This window comes from Juglans regia, chromosome 13, assembly GCF_001411555.2.
Source record: "Juglans regia cultivar Chandler chromosome 13, Walnut 2.0, whole genome shotgun sequence".
Classification (NCBI taxonomy): Eukaryota; Viridiplantae; Streptophyta; class Magnoliopsida; order Fagales; family Juglandaceae; genus Juglans; species Juglans regia.
The window spans coordinates 3036344-3053305 of record NC_049913.1 but is presented as its reverse complement, the minus strand read 5'-3'; the positions used below and the strand labels follow the sequence as shown (position 1 = coordinate 3053305).

The following is a 16962-nucleotide window of genomic DNA, read 5'->3' as shown; positions in this document are numbered from 1 at the left end:
TCATTTTATTTTATTTTATATGTTTTTATCATTATAATTTTTTTAAATTTTTATATAAAATATAATAAAAAAATTTTAAAATTTTAAAATAATAATAATATTAAAAAATAATATTTTAATAATATTTTATTTAATTTATAATTTTCGTCTCAATTCATCTCATCTCAACTCACTATTCAAATTTTACCTTAAAGCTAATTTGGATAGTAAGATGAAATAAAATAATTTTAGATAAAAGTTAAAAGTTGAATAAAATATTGTTAGAATATTATTATTATTTTAGTATTAGAAAAAATTGAATTGAAATTTGAAAAAGTTGAATTGTTTATTATATTTTATAAAAAATTTTAAAAAAATTATAATGATGAGATGATGAGATAAAACAGCTTTTAATATCCCATTTGAATTTGAAACTCATATCAACTCATCTCATCTCATCATTATAATTTTATCAAATTTTTATATAAAATATAATAAATAATTTAATTTTTTTAAATTTTAAAATAATAATAATATTAAAAATAATAATCTAATAATATTTTTTTAACTCATTTAAAATTTTCACAATTCATCCCAAAATCCAAACAACCTAAATCGCCCTTAATCTGTTTATGGATACCAAATTTCCAATGAAGTGGGAGGGGGGAATGGACCCACTTGACCATATGACTCCTCGTGAACGCACGTGTGAATGGTGGGGCCAATGTGAAATTATCCGAAAGGCAAGAACTCGAAACTCTATAAAAAGGCTTAAAAGCCTTGGGGATTTGTGCCTCTATTGGGCTCCACCAATACCCAAAATTTGACCAGAGACACCCCCAGTTGCCGTATGTGCCGACACAGTCCATAGACACTAGACTGTACTTTGAAACATTCGGCTTCTACGTTCTGCCCATTCTTTCAACAGCTAACAAAGCTTTACAGATACATTTCGATGTACTTCTGCTCCTCCCTTCCTTGATGTCTCCTTTGGTTTGTATCAAATTCAAATGTATAAATAAATAAATAAATCTCATGATAAACATAAATAAACAAACGAACAAACAAACAAAAAAAAGGTATGGCATTCGTTATAATAAGTATCTTGAAGAGCCCTATGTACACACTCATATGGACCCCAAAAAAAACATCATGAGACCGGAATAAAAAGACATGAGAAAGAGGAGAGGAACAGAAAACAAGATCATAAAACGTACGTCAAAATGTTGATCATGCAAAAGCAGGTCGCGTGATGCGCGCAACTCACGAGAGCAGTCGGCACCGGCCCACATTTCCCACGTTTTCCCACTACCTTCTTTGAAATTTACATTACCCTTTTAATAATCCTAATAATTTAACACAGAACAGTAAAAAGTGTAGGCGAAAACTTTCTCAAAAGTTTGTTTTTTAGAAACTATTGAGTATCTCTAAGACACTTGCTCCTAAATAAAACACAAAACAAAACCCCACCACTACCGCCAACCTAACCTCGGTGGTGGGTTCCTAAATTGCTTTGCTCTTTTCTTATTTTACCATCATGCCTCGTAGCATTCAATCAATAGAAGATTTTTTATTTCATAAAAATAATTTTTATTTTAATTTATACAATTTTATTAAATAAATATTTTAAATATCAATATCAATATGCGATTATTTGATAGACGAAGTTGCGAACTGATTTACAATAAAACTTTTCCTACAATAAAAGAGTATAAATACGAAGGGGCCCAACACACGTAGCTTAACAAAAAGCCGGCGAAACTTCGCCCACCTTTCTCTCATAGGTCCAAGCTCCATACTTGAACACAGCTCGATTCTAGACTCTAGTGAGAGCTTAGGTCCCCTATGATAGGAGTCAGTACTCAGTAGTATTTGTTCTTGATTTAAAAAAATGAAGTGCGTTCCATCACGCGTGACCATATTTAAAAGGATCGTGCTACAGCTCCGCTGGGAGCTTCCGCTGGGTGTAGTGTTATTTTATATGTGTTTTGTTTAAGTTATTTTTTATATAAATTTTTTATTATTTTAAAATATTTTAAAAAATTAAAAAAAATTTAAAATATTATTAAAAAAATATTTTCTTAATTTAAAAGAAAAAAATATATATATTAAAAAATATTTTTTTAATCTCGAAATAAAATAAAAAATTATTAAATATTTTTAAAAAATAAAATAAATTTAAAATATCATTAAAAAAACACTTTCTTAATCAAAAAGTAAAAAAAATAATTATTAAAAACTACTTCCTTAATTATAAAGTAAAAAAAATTATTAAAAAATACTTCCTTAATCACGAAATAGAATAAAAATTATTTTTATTCTACTTCGTGATTAAAGAAATATTTTTTAATAATATTATAATTTTTATTTTATTTTTTTAAATTATTTAAAATTATTAAATAGATCTATATAAAAAAAACTAAAAAAAATACATCTAAAATAATACTAGAGCCCAGTGGGAGCCCCCAGCGGGGCATCTAGCATTATCCTATTTAAAACTGTAATACCACAAAATTAGGTCTAGTTTATTTTTAGAAAATATCTCATCTCATTTTATCTCATCTCACTTAATTATTACAACTTTTTCAACTTTCAATACAAAATAAAATAAACAATTCAATTTTTTCAAATTTCAAGACAAAAATAATATTAAAAAATAGATTCTAACAATACTTTAATTAACTTTTTAATTTTAATTTTAACTCATCTTATTTCATCTCATCTCAAAAAATAAACCAATCCTAAAATAAGTATTACTGTTGAATCAACCCTATCTTGAATTTGAATATTTTATTAAATTAAAAATATTGAGAGAAAAAATTAAATAAAATTAAATAAAAATGTTATAAAAATTTTTAAAATTTGTATTGTTGTTTATATTTTATTTGTAAGTTTAAAAGAATTCTAATTATTAGATAATTTTTATATTAAAAAGTTAAAAATTTAAAATAAAAAATATTTTATAGGTGAATGATATTTAGAAATAAAATATTTAAAAATGTATTCCTAAACCGTCCCAAACCTTAAGCTCACGTCATTGTCCATAAAAACTCCGCATTGGGCCTCCCCCACTTATACTTTACTGCTTAGCGTAGCGGATTTTTGTAGTATTTTTTCTTATGTTTTTATAAATTAACTACTCAATATTTTTTTTCATATGTTTTCAACTATTATTTTAATTAATATTTTAAATAAAAATTTAATTTTTTTTTGTAGGTATGATAATAATTTTAAATTTTCTTTTTTATTTTCATAGTTATTTAAATTATTTTTAAAACTATTATTTAAAATTATAATAAATATGAATATGAGAAAAAGTGTACCTAATTATAAAATGAATAAAATATTAATAAAAATAATTCAAAAGATGAATAATAATTCTCTATATTTAAAAAATTACTATTTATCTCCTAAATATTTTTTCTAAAATAGGAACTCGGATATAGAGGAGTACTTTAATCAAAACCATAAACTAATTCTTAAATTATAGAAAAAAAAAGTTATACGGTACCGGATAGGAATGCTCTGCCTAGTTGCCCACTTATCCTACCCACCTGTATCAATGTTGATGTTTTCTTTCTTTCTTTCTTTCTACTGGGATTGTTATGCCCACCGTTTGAACAGAATTTACAGCCAATCCAAGTCCATACGATGATGAACCCATTGAACCACCCTCATTTAGAATCAACGGCGTATTACATAGAGAAAAATAATAAATACATATCATTTTTTATAATATTTAAAAAAATAATATTTTTATAAATTAATTTGTGAAAAGAACATAATTTTATTAAAATACTCTTATTTTATAAAATGTGTTGTGTATCATTAATCTTATACAAAATCAACGAATATAATTGATGTCCGCGTCCACGTCTCGTCCTCATAATACAATCAATATCGGCTGCCGCATAAACTAGACCACCACGTCATCTCCCAGAACCTTGACAGCCTGGCAAACCTTCCCCCCACAATTCAACGCCCAACCAGGAATCTCCACGTGGCAATGTCTTGATGTTGACACCTCCGCTTCAAACAGCTGTCTTCCTACCTTAGTTGTTCCCCAACTATAAATACCAAACCCCGCTTTCTCTTCCTCTTCAAACCTTAAGCAGCCCTCCTTTCCAACTCAAACTCAGCCTCGAACGATTTGAAGCCTTTTGACCCTCACTTCACCCACCATGGCTTTAATTTGCCGTCTCGCCATTCTATTTCTCTTCTGTTCCATCCGCTCCACTGTGGCCTCTTCCCGGAAGCTCACCGCTCTGGTGGAGCAACAGCCGCTCGTACTCAAATACCACAACGGAGCTCTCCTCAAGGGTAACATCGTCGTTAACCTCATCTGGTACGGCCAGTTCACCCCCATCCAACGTTCTGTAATCGTGGACTTTATCCAGTCACTGAACTCGCCACGTGCTCCGCTCCCCTCCGCGTCCTTGTGGTGGAAAACGACGGAGAAGTACAAGGGTGGTGTGTCCACCCTCGTCGTCGGGAAACAGATCCTCCATCCGCAATATTCTCTTGGGAAGTCACTCAAAACCACGCACTTGGTGGCCTTGGCCAACAAGGGCAACCAGCTGAACGCCATTAACGTCGTTCTGACCGCAAAGGATGTCGCTGTCGATGGATTTTGCATGAGTAGGTGCGGGACCCACGGGTCGACTCGTTCTCGTGATGGAAAGACTCGGTCGGCATATATCTGGGTTGGTAACTCGGAGACTCAGTGCCCGGGTCAGTGCGCGTGGCCATTTCACCAGCCCATTTACGGCCCACAGACCCCACCTTTGGTGGCACCCAACGGAGATGTAGGAGTCGACGGGATAATCATTAACCTGGCCACGCTTCTGGCTGGCACCGTTACGAACCCGTTCAACAACGGTTACTTCCAGGGCCCGGCTACGGCTCCTTTGGAGGCCGTATCGGCATGCACCGGGATTTTCGGGTCTGGAGCGTACCCGGGATACCCGGGTGAGGTCCTGACGGACAAAAGCAGTGGAGCGAGTTACAACGCTAACGGGGTAAACGGACGGAAATATCTGCTGCCGGCGATGTGGGACCCACAGACGTCAGCCTGCAAGACACTCGTGTAAAAGAGCGAGATAGACAGAGATATATAAATGACGACGTGTCATAATATGTGTCAGAAAATGTGTGTTCGTATCGTATTGTAAATACGGATGTTGGGGGGGCCGTGTTATGGGGGAATGAAGAGGATTGGCTTTCCCCATATTTTTGTCGACATTATAAGTTTGTCGTCTTTTGTGACGTGTAGATGTTTCTCTTTTTCAGAAAATTGCAAAAAAAGATGTTGAAATTGGGCAATAAATAAATATATTATAAAAAGGGGGTTTTCGGAGTTTCAGTGGATTGTGATAGGAACAAAAGGGGTAGAGATGAATCGGCGGTGGGGCCAGTGGAAATGATGAGCAGTGTGGGCTAAAAAGAGACTCGTAACGATTTATAATCCTTTGGTGTTTAGGCATATATCGAAATGGTAAAGGGTTTTGGGAGGTGTTGGCGTTGGTAGGGCAGTGGGGACCAAAACGAAGCGGCAGCCCATGAGAATCGTGGGGTAAAGAAGGGAAATGATTCTCTAAAGGAAACACGACGAAGAAAGAAATGCGTTTTGTGTTTTGGCTTATTACAAATGTCCTTTCCAAATGATGAAAGGATCTCCTTTTATCCCGCTGATGCTATATCTCAATTTCCTTTTAATTTTTCACCTTTGCATTTACTTTATAGACTGTGAGATCGATTATTTGTGTGTTTACCTTGACACCTATGAGTGAATTAAGATCCAAACTTGTAGTGAAGCTTTTAGAGCAATGTTTAAGTAATTACATTTATGTATTTTGGACATTAACTCGCATCAAAAGCTACATTAAAATTTTCAATTATACGATCATATGTACCTTTTGAAAAAAAAAATCTTTCAATCACAAAGAAATATCATAAAAAATAAATTTATAAATTAACGTATCCTGATATAATAATATTATGAACATGTTTCACCGCTGCCACCTCACAATGACCTGCAACTAAAGGGTAAGATGGCTTGGTTATGAAGCATTAGATTGTATAGTTACTTTTATTATAAAATAAATCTAATATATCATATGAAGTCATGTAATAGAAAATGTAATAAGGATGAAATACTTCATAAATTCAAATTCGTTGTAGATACAAAGGGCATTTGAGGAGCCCAGACCTCCAAAAGAAAATACTCAAAATGACTATCAAATTCCAGATGCCCTGACAATTCCCCCTCTGCTCCCCTATATTCTTGGCAGGGATAACTAAGAAGACTAATAACTAGATGACCCATGGAAAGTAAATAACAAACTTCAGGAGTAAAACGACTACAAGGAATTGAAATGCAAATATCCCAAGGAGTGAAATGCTGCGTTGCAACATAAATTCATATCGTTCATCTACAAACGACATCGTTACAATCGGGTTCATAACATCTTCGAATTCTGGCCGCACTCTCGACATAATTTGGGAGGTTCGAAAACAGGACATAATTTGGGAGGTTCGAAAACAGGACAGATATTGTTAACTTTGGAAAATCCGGCAAAACCCGAGAAAAGCAGATTCAAAAGTTCAACAATATCGGTATCAGTCTTTCATAATTTGATCACCTTCCGTGGAAGAGAGGTTATTCAGAGCATTTAGCTTTAGATCCACAAAATTGATGCAAGCCTTGCATTTACGATCATAACAGCAGCAGTCCAAGTCCAAGTCCAAGTCCATATAATACAATGCCATTACTGGTTTCTTTAGTTCTCAGTTTATTTCTTTGCCCCCAATTGAATCCCCTTTCACACCATCACTACAGAAACCACAGATAATCCACAAAACAACATCTAAGTTTATAAGAAGAAAACAAACACATGATCCTAAAGGTTATACCATTAAACAAACAAAAGCCTACTAGAATCCAATTGAGGCCAGTGAATGACTTGATCCGATTCTTCTCTTTCGTAGCCGCTCCGCAATAATAAAGGCAAGCTCTAGAGATTGCGAGGCATTCAGCCTTGGGTCACAATGGGTATGGTACCGCGAGCTGAGATCATTATATGTTACAGATAGTGAGCCTCCCACGCATTCTGTCACATTCTGCCCCGTCATCTCCAAATGAACCCCGCCAGGGTAGCTTCCTTCTTGATCATGTACATCAAAGAATGCTCTCACCTCAGCCTACCAACAACACGATAACATAATTGTTGTTATTATTTTTTATTTCCAAAGGAGTCTATAAATGTTTCGAAGTGAGTTTCTTCTACATCACAGAGGAAGAGAAAACCAAAACAGCAACTACAAAGGAGTGTTACAAGGTGAAGGCCCAATAGAAGTCTTTATGAATTATAAAATAAAAAATGAGGCTTCGGACACCTGGGAATGAGATATTGCTAAAAGAGTTCCAGTCATTTAGGGAGCCAAAGATTTCCAAATCAATCAACAGCTTCTTTTCAGAAACTATTTTGCGTATGTTCAGTTCACAACCTTGAAATTTTTTTCTTTTAACAGTTCCATAGTATTGCACAAGTCAACATCTAACCTCTTCCAAAGTAAAGAAGCAGAGGAAAAGGAGTTTTCCTTCAAAGTATTCACCGCCTAAGTTATTTTTGAATTAGTTCTACCAGACATTCTAACAAATGTCTTTATGCCACCTGATGCAGAGTCCTCGTATATCTGCAGTAGGCCTCATCAATAAGCAATTGTAGAAGTTCTGTGCCAACCAAATATGCCAGCAATAGAGGTAATCAAAATGGGCAATCACAAAAAGACACTGGTAAAGGTGGCTGAAGATCACAACTATAAGTTGAATGACCTATGAGGAAGTTATATAGAAACTTGATTCTAAGCAGTTCTGCAAGATATTTGAATACCAACGGAAGTAAATCTAACCATCCAAATCCATGTGGCAGATAAAAGTTTTAAATGAAGGCATAAACCATACCCTAATTGCATCGAAGGAGCGGGTTTTAAGTCCACAAGGAGCTTTAATGGTATTCCCATGCATGGGGTCACTGACCCAAGTGACAATTTGACCTGCTCTACGAACAGCTCTGATCAGATGAGGAAGCTTAACTCTCATGTTCTCAGCTCCCATTCTTACAATTATTGTTAATCTTCCTGGCTTGTTCTTGGGATTTAGAATATCTATGAGCCTAACAAGCTCATTCGGATCCATTTTGTCACTCACCTGCAGCACAATGAAATTTTCTATTGGCACTCAGATTTTTCACATCAGAGCAAAATTAAGTCATCATGCACGGAAGTAAATTCATTAACACTGGAATAAAATAGGAGTACCAAATTTGCAGGAGAAAAATGTTTTTTTGCTGGCTGCCGCCCGCCGGGGGGGGGCGGCCACGGGGTGAAGCAACGAAATAAAAGGGAGTTTCATTGAAATATAAAATATAAATAAAAGCAAAACATAATATATACCTTGATGCCAAGAGGATTGGCAACTCCACTCAAAAACTCAACATGTGCACCATCAAGTTGGCGGGTACGTTCCCCCACCCAAAGCATGTGAGCAGAGCAGTCATAGTACAGCCCAGAAGTAGAATCCTCTCTTGTAAGTGCTTGCTCATAAGGCAGAAGTAAGCATTCATGAGATGTCCAGAAATCTGTTGTGGTCATGATTGGATGTTCAGCAGTCAGTCCAGCAGCACCCATGAATCCAAGGGCCTCGTCCACTCGGTGAGCCAGTTCCCGGTACCTTTTGAGTCATAGAAAATGACCATTTAATTCTCCGAGAGGCAGAATTAAAATAATAATAATAATAATAAATAAATAAATAAAGGAAGCCTTTGCTTGGGGGAAGTGGCGGAAATGTTTCAGTGGATTTAAAGTCTAACTAAAATACATAGTAAAAGAAAAAATTGATACGATATATTTTGTACAGAAATTTTTCATTTTAGTAAAATATTAATTCCAACTGTCCTTGTAATATACCTATCGCCCTGCTCTTTAGAAATTTAGGTATGAAGCTTTAAACGAAGGCAAAAACAAAACGGAATTGGTGGTAAATTAAACTCAGTGAGTCAGTAAGCAATATACCTATCTCCCTGCTCACTGTGCTCCATGAAATCTAGATTCCAGTGGGTGACTCTCTGCATAGCCGCGTACCCTCCAGTGGCAAACGCCCTTAAGAGGTTCAAAGTTGCGACGGATTGGCAATAGGCCCTAATCATCCTATCAGGGTCTGGATTTCTTGATTCTTTATCAAATGCATCGCCGTTGATGTTGTCACCTCTGTAACTTGGCAGCTTCACTCCATCCTTCTCTTCAAATGGATCCGATCGAGGCTTTGCAAACTGGCCCGCCATTCTCCCCACCTAAATAATTATACCCACAATCTTTCAAAATTATTCAATTTGTATGCCATCATTTCGTCTTTAAAATCATCATCAACTTAAATAACATCAATCAATTATCATAAATATATTCCGCCTTAATGTCAGCTTTCTGAAATTTCCATAATTTCTTAAGAGCAAATGCTCTTCTTCGTTTTGAATTTGTCATCTCGGGTTCTAAATGATAGAATCTAAAATTATCCAGCCCTTCAAACCTCAAGTCCGAATTGGATCGCGGATAAAGAAAAAGAAAAAAGAAAAAAACAGACTAATATAAATAAGCCGAAATGCAAGACCTTGATGACAGGCATTTGTCCTCCGAACATGAGAACGACGCCCATCTGGAGAATAACACGGAAGGTGTCACGAATGTTGTTGGCATTGAACTCCTTGAAGCTCTCAGCACAATCACCACCCTGAAGCAGGAAAGCCTTGCCCATAGAGGCCTCGGCCAGGCGGTCCTCGAGGCTCCTGGCCTCACCGGCGAAGACGATGGGAGGGAAAGACTCGAGGGTGTTGAGGACGGATTCTAGCTCATTTTGATCAGGGTATTCAGGGAGCTGGAGGGCCTTCTTGGCTTTCCAGCTTTCCAGACTCCATTTGGTTGGAATTGAGGGGGTTACGGCCGCGGCAGATGATTTGGAGGACTTGGAGGGGTCAGCGGCGTGGACGGCTAAGATGGGTTTGTGAGAAGTGGGCAGATAGCGGTGATGGTGGCGGAGAAGGGGTTTGGAGGAGAGGGGAGAGACGGCGGTGAGAGCCATCGAGAGAAAAGAGAGTCAACGGCGGAGTGCGAGGAAATATCTAGAAGGGAGATATATCATATATCTGTGTCTAACGATCCAATTCTAAAACAGAAACGATTTGGGTTCGGGACACAAATAGTGTCCCACTGTCCGAATGAGTTTTTTTTTTTTAAATATTTTTTAATAATATTATGAATTTTTTTATAATAATTAAAAAAATACATAAAAAAAGAAAAAATAAATAAAAAAACTAAAATGTATTCACTAATTCTATTCGAGATATTATTTCGATGATTGTAGCACCGCTCATTCTAAAAATAGAAAAAATATATTTGTAATAGTTAATAATTATATTCATCCTATTTATACAAAATATTTATTTTTATTTTTAAGTATTTAATGTAAGGATGATGAAAAGAAGAACTCAATCAATTTAAAATAAATAAAACAAAATTAAACCAGCAGTAGTATTGTGCGAAGTAGGCAGCTGGATAAAAAGACTCATTTGTAATATGTTATATACTCATGTAGCTCAATGCTAGTTATAGCCAGAATTTAGATAAGTTTATATATATGTATATAGGACAATTTTACACCATTTTAGTTCAAATTTAGCTACTTGATCCCTAAACAGTAAACCAAGATCAAGAAAAAGATGGATTTTTTATGCTTCCAATTTACGCGAGTTAAGAACCTTGCTAGCTAGCTGGCTAGGCTGGCTAATTGAATCATTTACTTTTGATGCATTCTATTAAAAAAAAAACACACGTACACACTCGCATATATTATAAATAAGGTAAATAACTCTTCAGGTAGTACTGATCTCATCTACTGCAACCTGTACTGTAGCATTATTATCAAACACAGGTTCGATCTTATAATTTGTTTTCGCAAGGATATGATGCTTGATTTTCAGTACATGATATTTAAACCTAATCTACTAGTAATTAAAGGTTCTCTTCATGCAAGGGTGTAGAAGAAGGATTCACGCCAACCAGTACTGCAGCTTGTTTGGAAGTCCTAGACTTGAGAGCCTTGATCAGGGGCTTGAACTTTTCAGTACCCTTGATGATGACCAGAAACAAGAGTCGATAGCAAGCTATCATTCCTAGCAAAATAGCAAGATCACCCCACTTGGAGTAACCCATTTCAGCTTGCCATGTATCTCTCAAGATTTCATCCCCAGTGATGATCATGGGTACTGACCCTCCTCCATCTAATTTCTGGTTATTCTGAAACACTGCTCCTTCAAATTCATTCTTGAACATTCCTTGGTAGGCGTACTTATGGAAAGCTATTTCATGTAATGGGTATTTCCACACGGGTTTAGGAAGATCATTTGGCAGTCTGAAGAATCCCCCAACTAAAATCATTAGCCCTTGAATTCCAGCACCAGTTATTATACCCATGAGATAATTGGGCACAATGCTTGCCACAACCATCATTAGGCTCTCCACCAACATCATGCAAGCAAACAGAGCCGAAACAAAGTAAAGAAAGTATTCTTGTCCTTTGCGTAGTCCAGGTAGGTAATAAGCTATTGCTCCAGGAATTATTGAAACCAGTAACAAGTAGGGCACGGCAGAGAATGTGTTGCTAATGACAAATGCACCAGCACCGTAATGCCCATTTAATCTTTCTCGCTCAAATATCTGGATGATCATGGTGGAATGAAAATTTAGTAATTAATACTGACAATGCGCCTACTAACATGATGATATTCCAACTAGCTAGCTAGGTGTATTCTTGGCCGGAGTATGCTATCCTTGGGATTAACTGACAAAAAAGTTCCAAAAAAAAAAAAAAGTCGAAGTACGTACCTTCATGTCCTCCACAAATGAAGGAAAACCACCGATGGCCATGAACGTTAGGAATGAAGCTATAAATGTGAGCAGTGAACCTCTAGCCTGAAACAAATCAAAAGCACAATGTTCAATTTAAATACTCATGTCACGTAATTTGCAAGAATGGAATCAAATTATGCTAGTATCAGCCTCTCTCTCTCTCTCTCTCTCTCTCTCTCACACCCACCTGAATTGAAGCGTAAGAATGCCCAATGTTGAAATACACAGTACCAAGGCCAATAGCCAGTGCGATATAAATTGCCAGGCGCAACCAGTAGTAGCCTAGATCCCGATACATATTCACAAAAGATCTTCTTGTTAGAACAAGACACTGAGTAAGGAAGCTGGCATGGCTTCTCTTCGTCTCCAAGTCTCCGTAGGCCTGAAAAACAAGTTAAAAATCCCGTTCATCGATTTTCTATTTTGGGCTCAAATGCCATTCATCGATTGGTATAGCTAGCATGCAGGTTTGTCATGTGAACAACGTAATTATTCAATATGTTAGATGCGCGCTCACCTGTTTACATATTTCAGCTACCTGCTTTGGTACTTGTTGGTACCTTTCTGATGATTTATACGACTTTATAAGTAACTGAATTACTTCCTCTGTGGATAGCGCTCCAGCTAAACCCTCTTCAAAGTCCTATGATGATCGAAATACACTATATTAAATAACAGAAGAGAGAGGTTATATACTGCTAGGACTGGAGAACTCGTAGGAAAAATAGCTTACCTCTTCGAAATCCGTGTTTATGGTTTTTAGGAAGTGATCAGATGGATTTTGGAGGGTCGGGCAAGGGAAACCACTCGAAGAGAAAAACTACATTGAATTGAAGAAAGAGTAGTTAGTTACTTTACTCCAACTCTAATATGCTTAAAAAATATTGAAAAAGTTCCATTCATTTACCTCATTTGCTGCTGAAGCACGACCAAAGTATACAGCTCTACCTGAAGACAGGAGACAAAGATTGTGAAAGAGCTGAAAGACTTCGCTGCTAGGCTGATGAATAGATGCAATAACGGTCCTTCCAATCCCATCCCTCTGACCTAGGCGTGCAATCCTGCTCATGACATAGTATGAAGCTGCACTATCAAGCCCACTTGTTGGTTCGTCTAGGAAGAGAAGCTTGGGGCGGGTTAGGATCTCTATGCAAATGCTTACTCTCCTCTTTTGTCCACCACTAATGCCTTTGACTCCCCAACCTCCAATTCTGGTATTCATGGCTTCTTGCAAACCCATCTCTCTTATTGTCATGTCTGCTCTCTCCTTCTTCTCTGATTTTGACATTGAGTCCGGTAATTGGAGCTGAGCTGAGTAGTACACTGCTTCTCTTACCGTCAAAGTCATCATTAAAGTGTCATCTTGTGTTACATATGCCTAGGTTCGACAGAATGTAAATGGGAAATCTGTCAGAATTAATAGAATAACATCTTTTGTTATCCTCAATATATATTATGTTTTACTCCAATTATCAACTACTTCAAATCTCAAATTTATAGCACTAATCACTCTGATAAACTTGTGTCAATTAAATTAGAAAACCCGACAAGATCCAATCACTTTTATCTTTTGCCAACTAAATTTTCTGTTTGTAAATTGAAACTTGACAAAATTTTGAGAAAAGTAAATAAATATAGGATCTACATGAAAAGAAAATTAATTTTTCATGGTAGATTCTACTTTTTTTAAAATAACTGTACGATTTTTATATACTCCACGATTATACGTAATATTAGAGGATGCACATAAGGGTATTGGTTGGTTGTGTTTTGGACCCGTGGAATTTTAAGTTGGGTAGGGTGTTGGACTAATGCTTTCAGACCCAATAAATAGTTGGGTCGAGTTCAAATGACTGAAACACCCACAAAGTAGTTGGGATCCGTGGTATTGTAGGTTAGGTAGAGTCTTTCTGAGCCAAGTAAATAGTTGGGTCGAGTTTCAAACACAGATGGATGGTTTTCCTTTTGGGGGTCCAAATGACTTTTACCGTTTACTTGGACCGAAACACCCAGAAAGTAATTGGTCCAAGCTAGCTTATCATGACCCGGTCCCCCATTACATACGTCGTCTTACGTCTTCCCACTGTTTAAAGAGCGAAAAACAGATTTGTATGGACTCTGGCCTATCGCACTACAAGTACATTAATTGACTGACTTGATAATATAATATATCTATCGACTTTGCGTACCGATGTTCCATAAGCCAGGACCTGCTTACGACCGTTGATCAGAATCTCTCCTGTTTGCCTCGTGTTTGAACTCAACCTCCCTGCAATATCAGCCATCGAACAAGTTGGAGTTTTGCAGGTAAAAGTAATACGCACATGAGTCATACAAGGTAACAGTGTATACTATTCATTATCTTATAAGGAAAAAAAAAAACCGACAGATATAGAGTGTAGGGATGAACCGTGGCTGATGAAGCAAAACCCAGCAAATCATAATTTCCAATTGTCAAAGTCAAATGGAGGACTAATAAAATAGACCAAAAAAGTCTTTTAGCAATCTTGGAAGGAAATAAATGGGCATATAATGTCAAAGATGAACGTCTCTCAAGTAAACTTTTCTTTTTTTTTAATATATATCTGAAAATGATTTTTATTTTACTCAATCGTATTAGGTTTCCGATCAGTGAATATGAGATCGATCGGTGGAGATCACTGAAGTACGCATGACCGAGTAATTAATTAATATATATATATATATTATTGAAATGAAAGAATAAAGTATTAGAGATAAGAATATGTCAAATAGTGTACTGTTTTTGTCGTTCTTTCGGCTCGGTCTCCATTAATTACGGCCTCATGATACAGACGAGCACAAGCTATAGCAAACAATGTTTGCTAGCAGCTATATATGGTGGCTCAGGCACTGGAGTCGGACTCATCATTAAAATCAGATCATGTTCATGACTCACGGCAGCATGCAATATCCGACTAATTAACATGATTTGGTGCGTGGCTTGAGTCTCAAATTTTGATCATTTTATGCCTTTGGCGATGATGAGTCCTACTTTAGATTTTCTCGATGGGCAGCATTCTAGCACTGAAATATTCCTTCGCGATTAAATAAACCAAAATCTTGGATATTGCAGAGTCCACTAGCTAGCTAAATAGGAGTACCGACGACCTTATTGCGCGTAGAACCCATGATATATGATCCCATTCATTGAATATGATGCATATATACTAAGGTTAAAAGGAAAAAGAATATGTATAACAGTATAAGAATTAAGAAATAAAGGGAAAACAACAAGAATCCTGCGCAAATAGCTAGCAAACAGATAGAGGCTAGCTGATGATCATACACTCCAAAGTTTGTGTGTGCGCGCTCATGAGTCATGTATTCTTAATTATTTGGTATTCAAGAATGAAGTACCCTAGCTATACTACCTAGCTAATCAACATCTTAATTAATTCATCTATTATACCTAGCTTATACACGAAAACTCATAGACTAACATTTTTTTTTTAAATACGTACGTAGTACCGGTTGAATCTATATAATAAATTTTTTATATACAAATTTTGAACAGATTTAGCTAATTCATTCAAGAAATAAAAAAAGAACAATTGAAAAATAAATAAATTAGGGAAAATATGAAAATAAGAATTGATTAGAAATTAGATTTTTCCACCACCCTTTCTCTTTTTCATGATAAGCGATCACTTCCTCCAACTTCTAGTTACTAGGAAAAAGGAGGAAAAAGAAGGCATGCAGCTCCCTTTAATAATATTAGCATATATATTATAAAGTTTTAATTACGTATCCGAAAGAAAGGAAGAGTCGAGGCAATTAAGCATCCAATTTAGCAGAGATCTAAATATAGACTAATGTTTTCTTATATATTATTACAGTTAAGAATTAATGTCATTACCCGCTAATGCATCAAGAAGTGTAGACTTGCCACAACCGGAAGGACCCATTATGGCCAGAAGCTCCCCAGGTCGGGCATAACCAGTCAGACTCTGAAGGATCGGTTTTGGGCCACTTTTTCCATTGGAAACAGTTACGCATAGATCCTTCCATGTCAAGAAAACACCATCCAGATGATCATCTGCAGGCTCATGATGATCAATATCACGAGTCCGAATTAGCTGCTTCATGTTTAGATCAGCATCTTCTTCTTGATCACTTTTGTTTTGCACTACGATATTGATCATGGCAGTACTTTCCATTTCGAATGCAGTCTTGATTTCTGAGTTTGTACTACTGTTGGGTTGGAGCGTTGAACGAGGTGGAAGAGAGGCCATGAGATCAGAGGCCGAGATCAGAGAGTTTTAGCTTAATTTTATGGAGTGATCATGATGAGGGGAAAACTTCCATATAAAGGCATCACGGCATCTACTGCTTCGCCATGACGCATGATCAGATGGTGGAAGACAAGATATCATTGATGGATTTTAACGTGTACATATGCAAGTATTGACCTGATGATCTTATTCCATTTTGTCTAGTGGTAGGAAGCTTCCTAAAGTCATGATGTCATGACTAGGTTTACATCCTTTATTCCATTTACGTATGTCTATATTACTTTACCTTTTTAATTATTAGAATATATATATATATATATAAATGGAACATGGAACATAAAATATATATTACTTGCGATCCAAAAATAAAACAAAATTAATGTTGGCTGCATTGGTATAATGAAACCCATGGCATCTGTACGATCTTCCATCTTTTTGACCGCATAATTAAAGTACTGGTATATATTTATTGATGCCACTCATGATCAGAATTAAGCACGGGTACTTAGAGCATGACTCACTACAGCTAGCTAGGAGATTTTTCAGATCATTTTAATCTGATTTAAGCTAGGGAACAAACTAATTTCTGTTTTCGATCCTGCGAGCAAATGGATTAATTTAGTTAGTATACTCATGCAGTTTTCAACTTTTGATCATTATTATATGATCTCAATCACACTACAAGAAAAATGAACATTTATGACGAATTAATTACGACGAGAATGACTATTTATGACGAAACATACTCATTTTAGTAAGAAATAGTCTTTTT

The 16962-nt window shown here is 36.0% G+C and overlaps 3 protein-coding genes across 3 annotated transcripts; 1 reads left to right on the top strand and 2 right to left on the bottom strand.

Annotated features, from left to right (window-relative positions):
* The first annotated feature begins 4083 nt into the window (after nt 1-4083).
* LOC108980006 (protein EXORDIUM-like 2) lies at nt 4084-5836 on the top strand. The gene has a single exon (XM_018950818.2). It carries the CDS (start codon nt 4161-4163, stop codon nt 5067-5069), a length of 909 nt encoding a protein of 302 aa, XP_018806363.2. The 5' UTR covers nt 4084-4160; the 3' UTR covers nt 5070-5836.
* A 530-nt stretch (nt 5837-6366) lies between these two features.
* On the bottom strand, nt 6367-10199 carry LOC108980005 (phospho-2-dehydro-3-deoxyheptonate aldolase 2, chloroplastic-like). Its single transcript, XM_018950816.2, has 5 exons — nt 9644-10199; nt 9052-9329; nt 8434-8710; nt 7943-8188; nt 6367-7179 (listed from the first exon to the last, which is right to left on the bottom strand). Exons 1-5 carry the CDS (start codon nt 10109-10111, stop codon nt 6913-6915), a joined length of 1536 nt encoding a protein of 511 aa, XP_018806361.1. The 5' UTR covers nt 10112-10199; the 3' UTR covers nt 6367-6912.
* A 656-nt stretch (nt 10200-10855) lies between these two features.
* LOC108980008 (ABC transporter G family member 11-like) lies at nt 10856-16326 on the bottom strand. The gene is made up of 8 exons (XM_018950820.2): nt 15815-16326; nt 14127-14206; nt 12845-13315; nt 12671-12757; nt 12455-12580; nt 12125-12319; nt 11914-12000; nt 10856-11745 (listed from the first exon to the last, which is right to left on the bottom strand). The coding sequence occupies exons 1-8, from the start codon at nt 16188-16190 to the stop codon at nt 11041-11043; spliced, it is 2127 nt and encodes a 708-aa protein (XP_018806365.1). The 5' UTR covers nt 16191-16326; the 3' UTR covers nt 10856-11040.
* Between the last annotated feature and the right edge of the window lie 636 nt (nt 16327-16962).

Coding starts and splice junctions, on each gene's coding strand:
- LOC108980006 (XM_018950818.2), top strand. CDS start 4,161: ATGGCTTTAATTTGCCGTCTCGCCATTCTATTTCTCTTCTGTTCCATC.
- LOC108980005 (XM_018950816.2), bottom strand. CDS start 10,111: ATGGCTCTCACCGCCGTCTCTCCCCTCTCCTCCAAACCCCTTCTCCGC. Junction 8,711..9,051: donor CACAGTGAGCAGGGAGATAG/GTATATTGCTTA, acceptor ATGACTCAAAAG/GTACCGGGAACTGGCTCACC. Junction 8,189..8,433: donor CCAATCCTCTTGGCATCAAG/GTATATATTATG, acceptor ATTGTGCTGCAG/GTGAGTGACAAAATGGATCC.
- LOC108980008 (XM_018950820.2), bottom strand. CDS start 16,190: ATGGCCTCTCTTCCACCTCGTTCAACGCTCCAACCCAACAGTAGTACA. Junction 12,320..12,454: donor TAGCTGAAATATGTAAACAG/GTGAGCGCGCAT, acceptor CTTGTTTTTCAG/GCCTACGGAGACTTGGAGAC. Junction 12,001..12,124: donor ATTCTTACGCTTCAATTCAG/GTGGGTGTGAGA, acceptor GATTTGTTTCAG/GCTAGAGGTTCACTGCTCAC.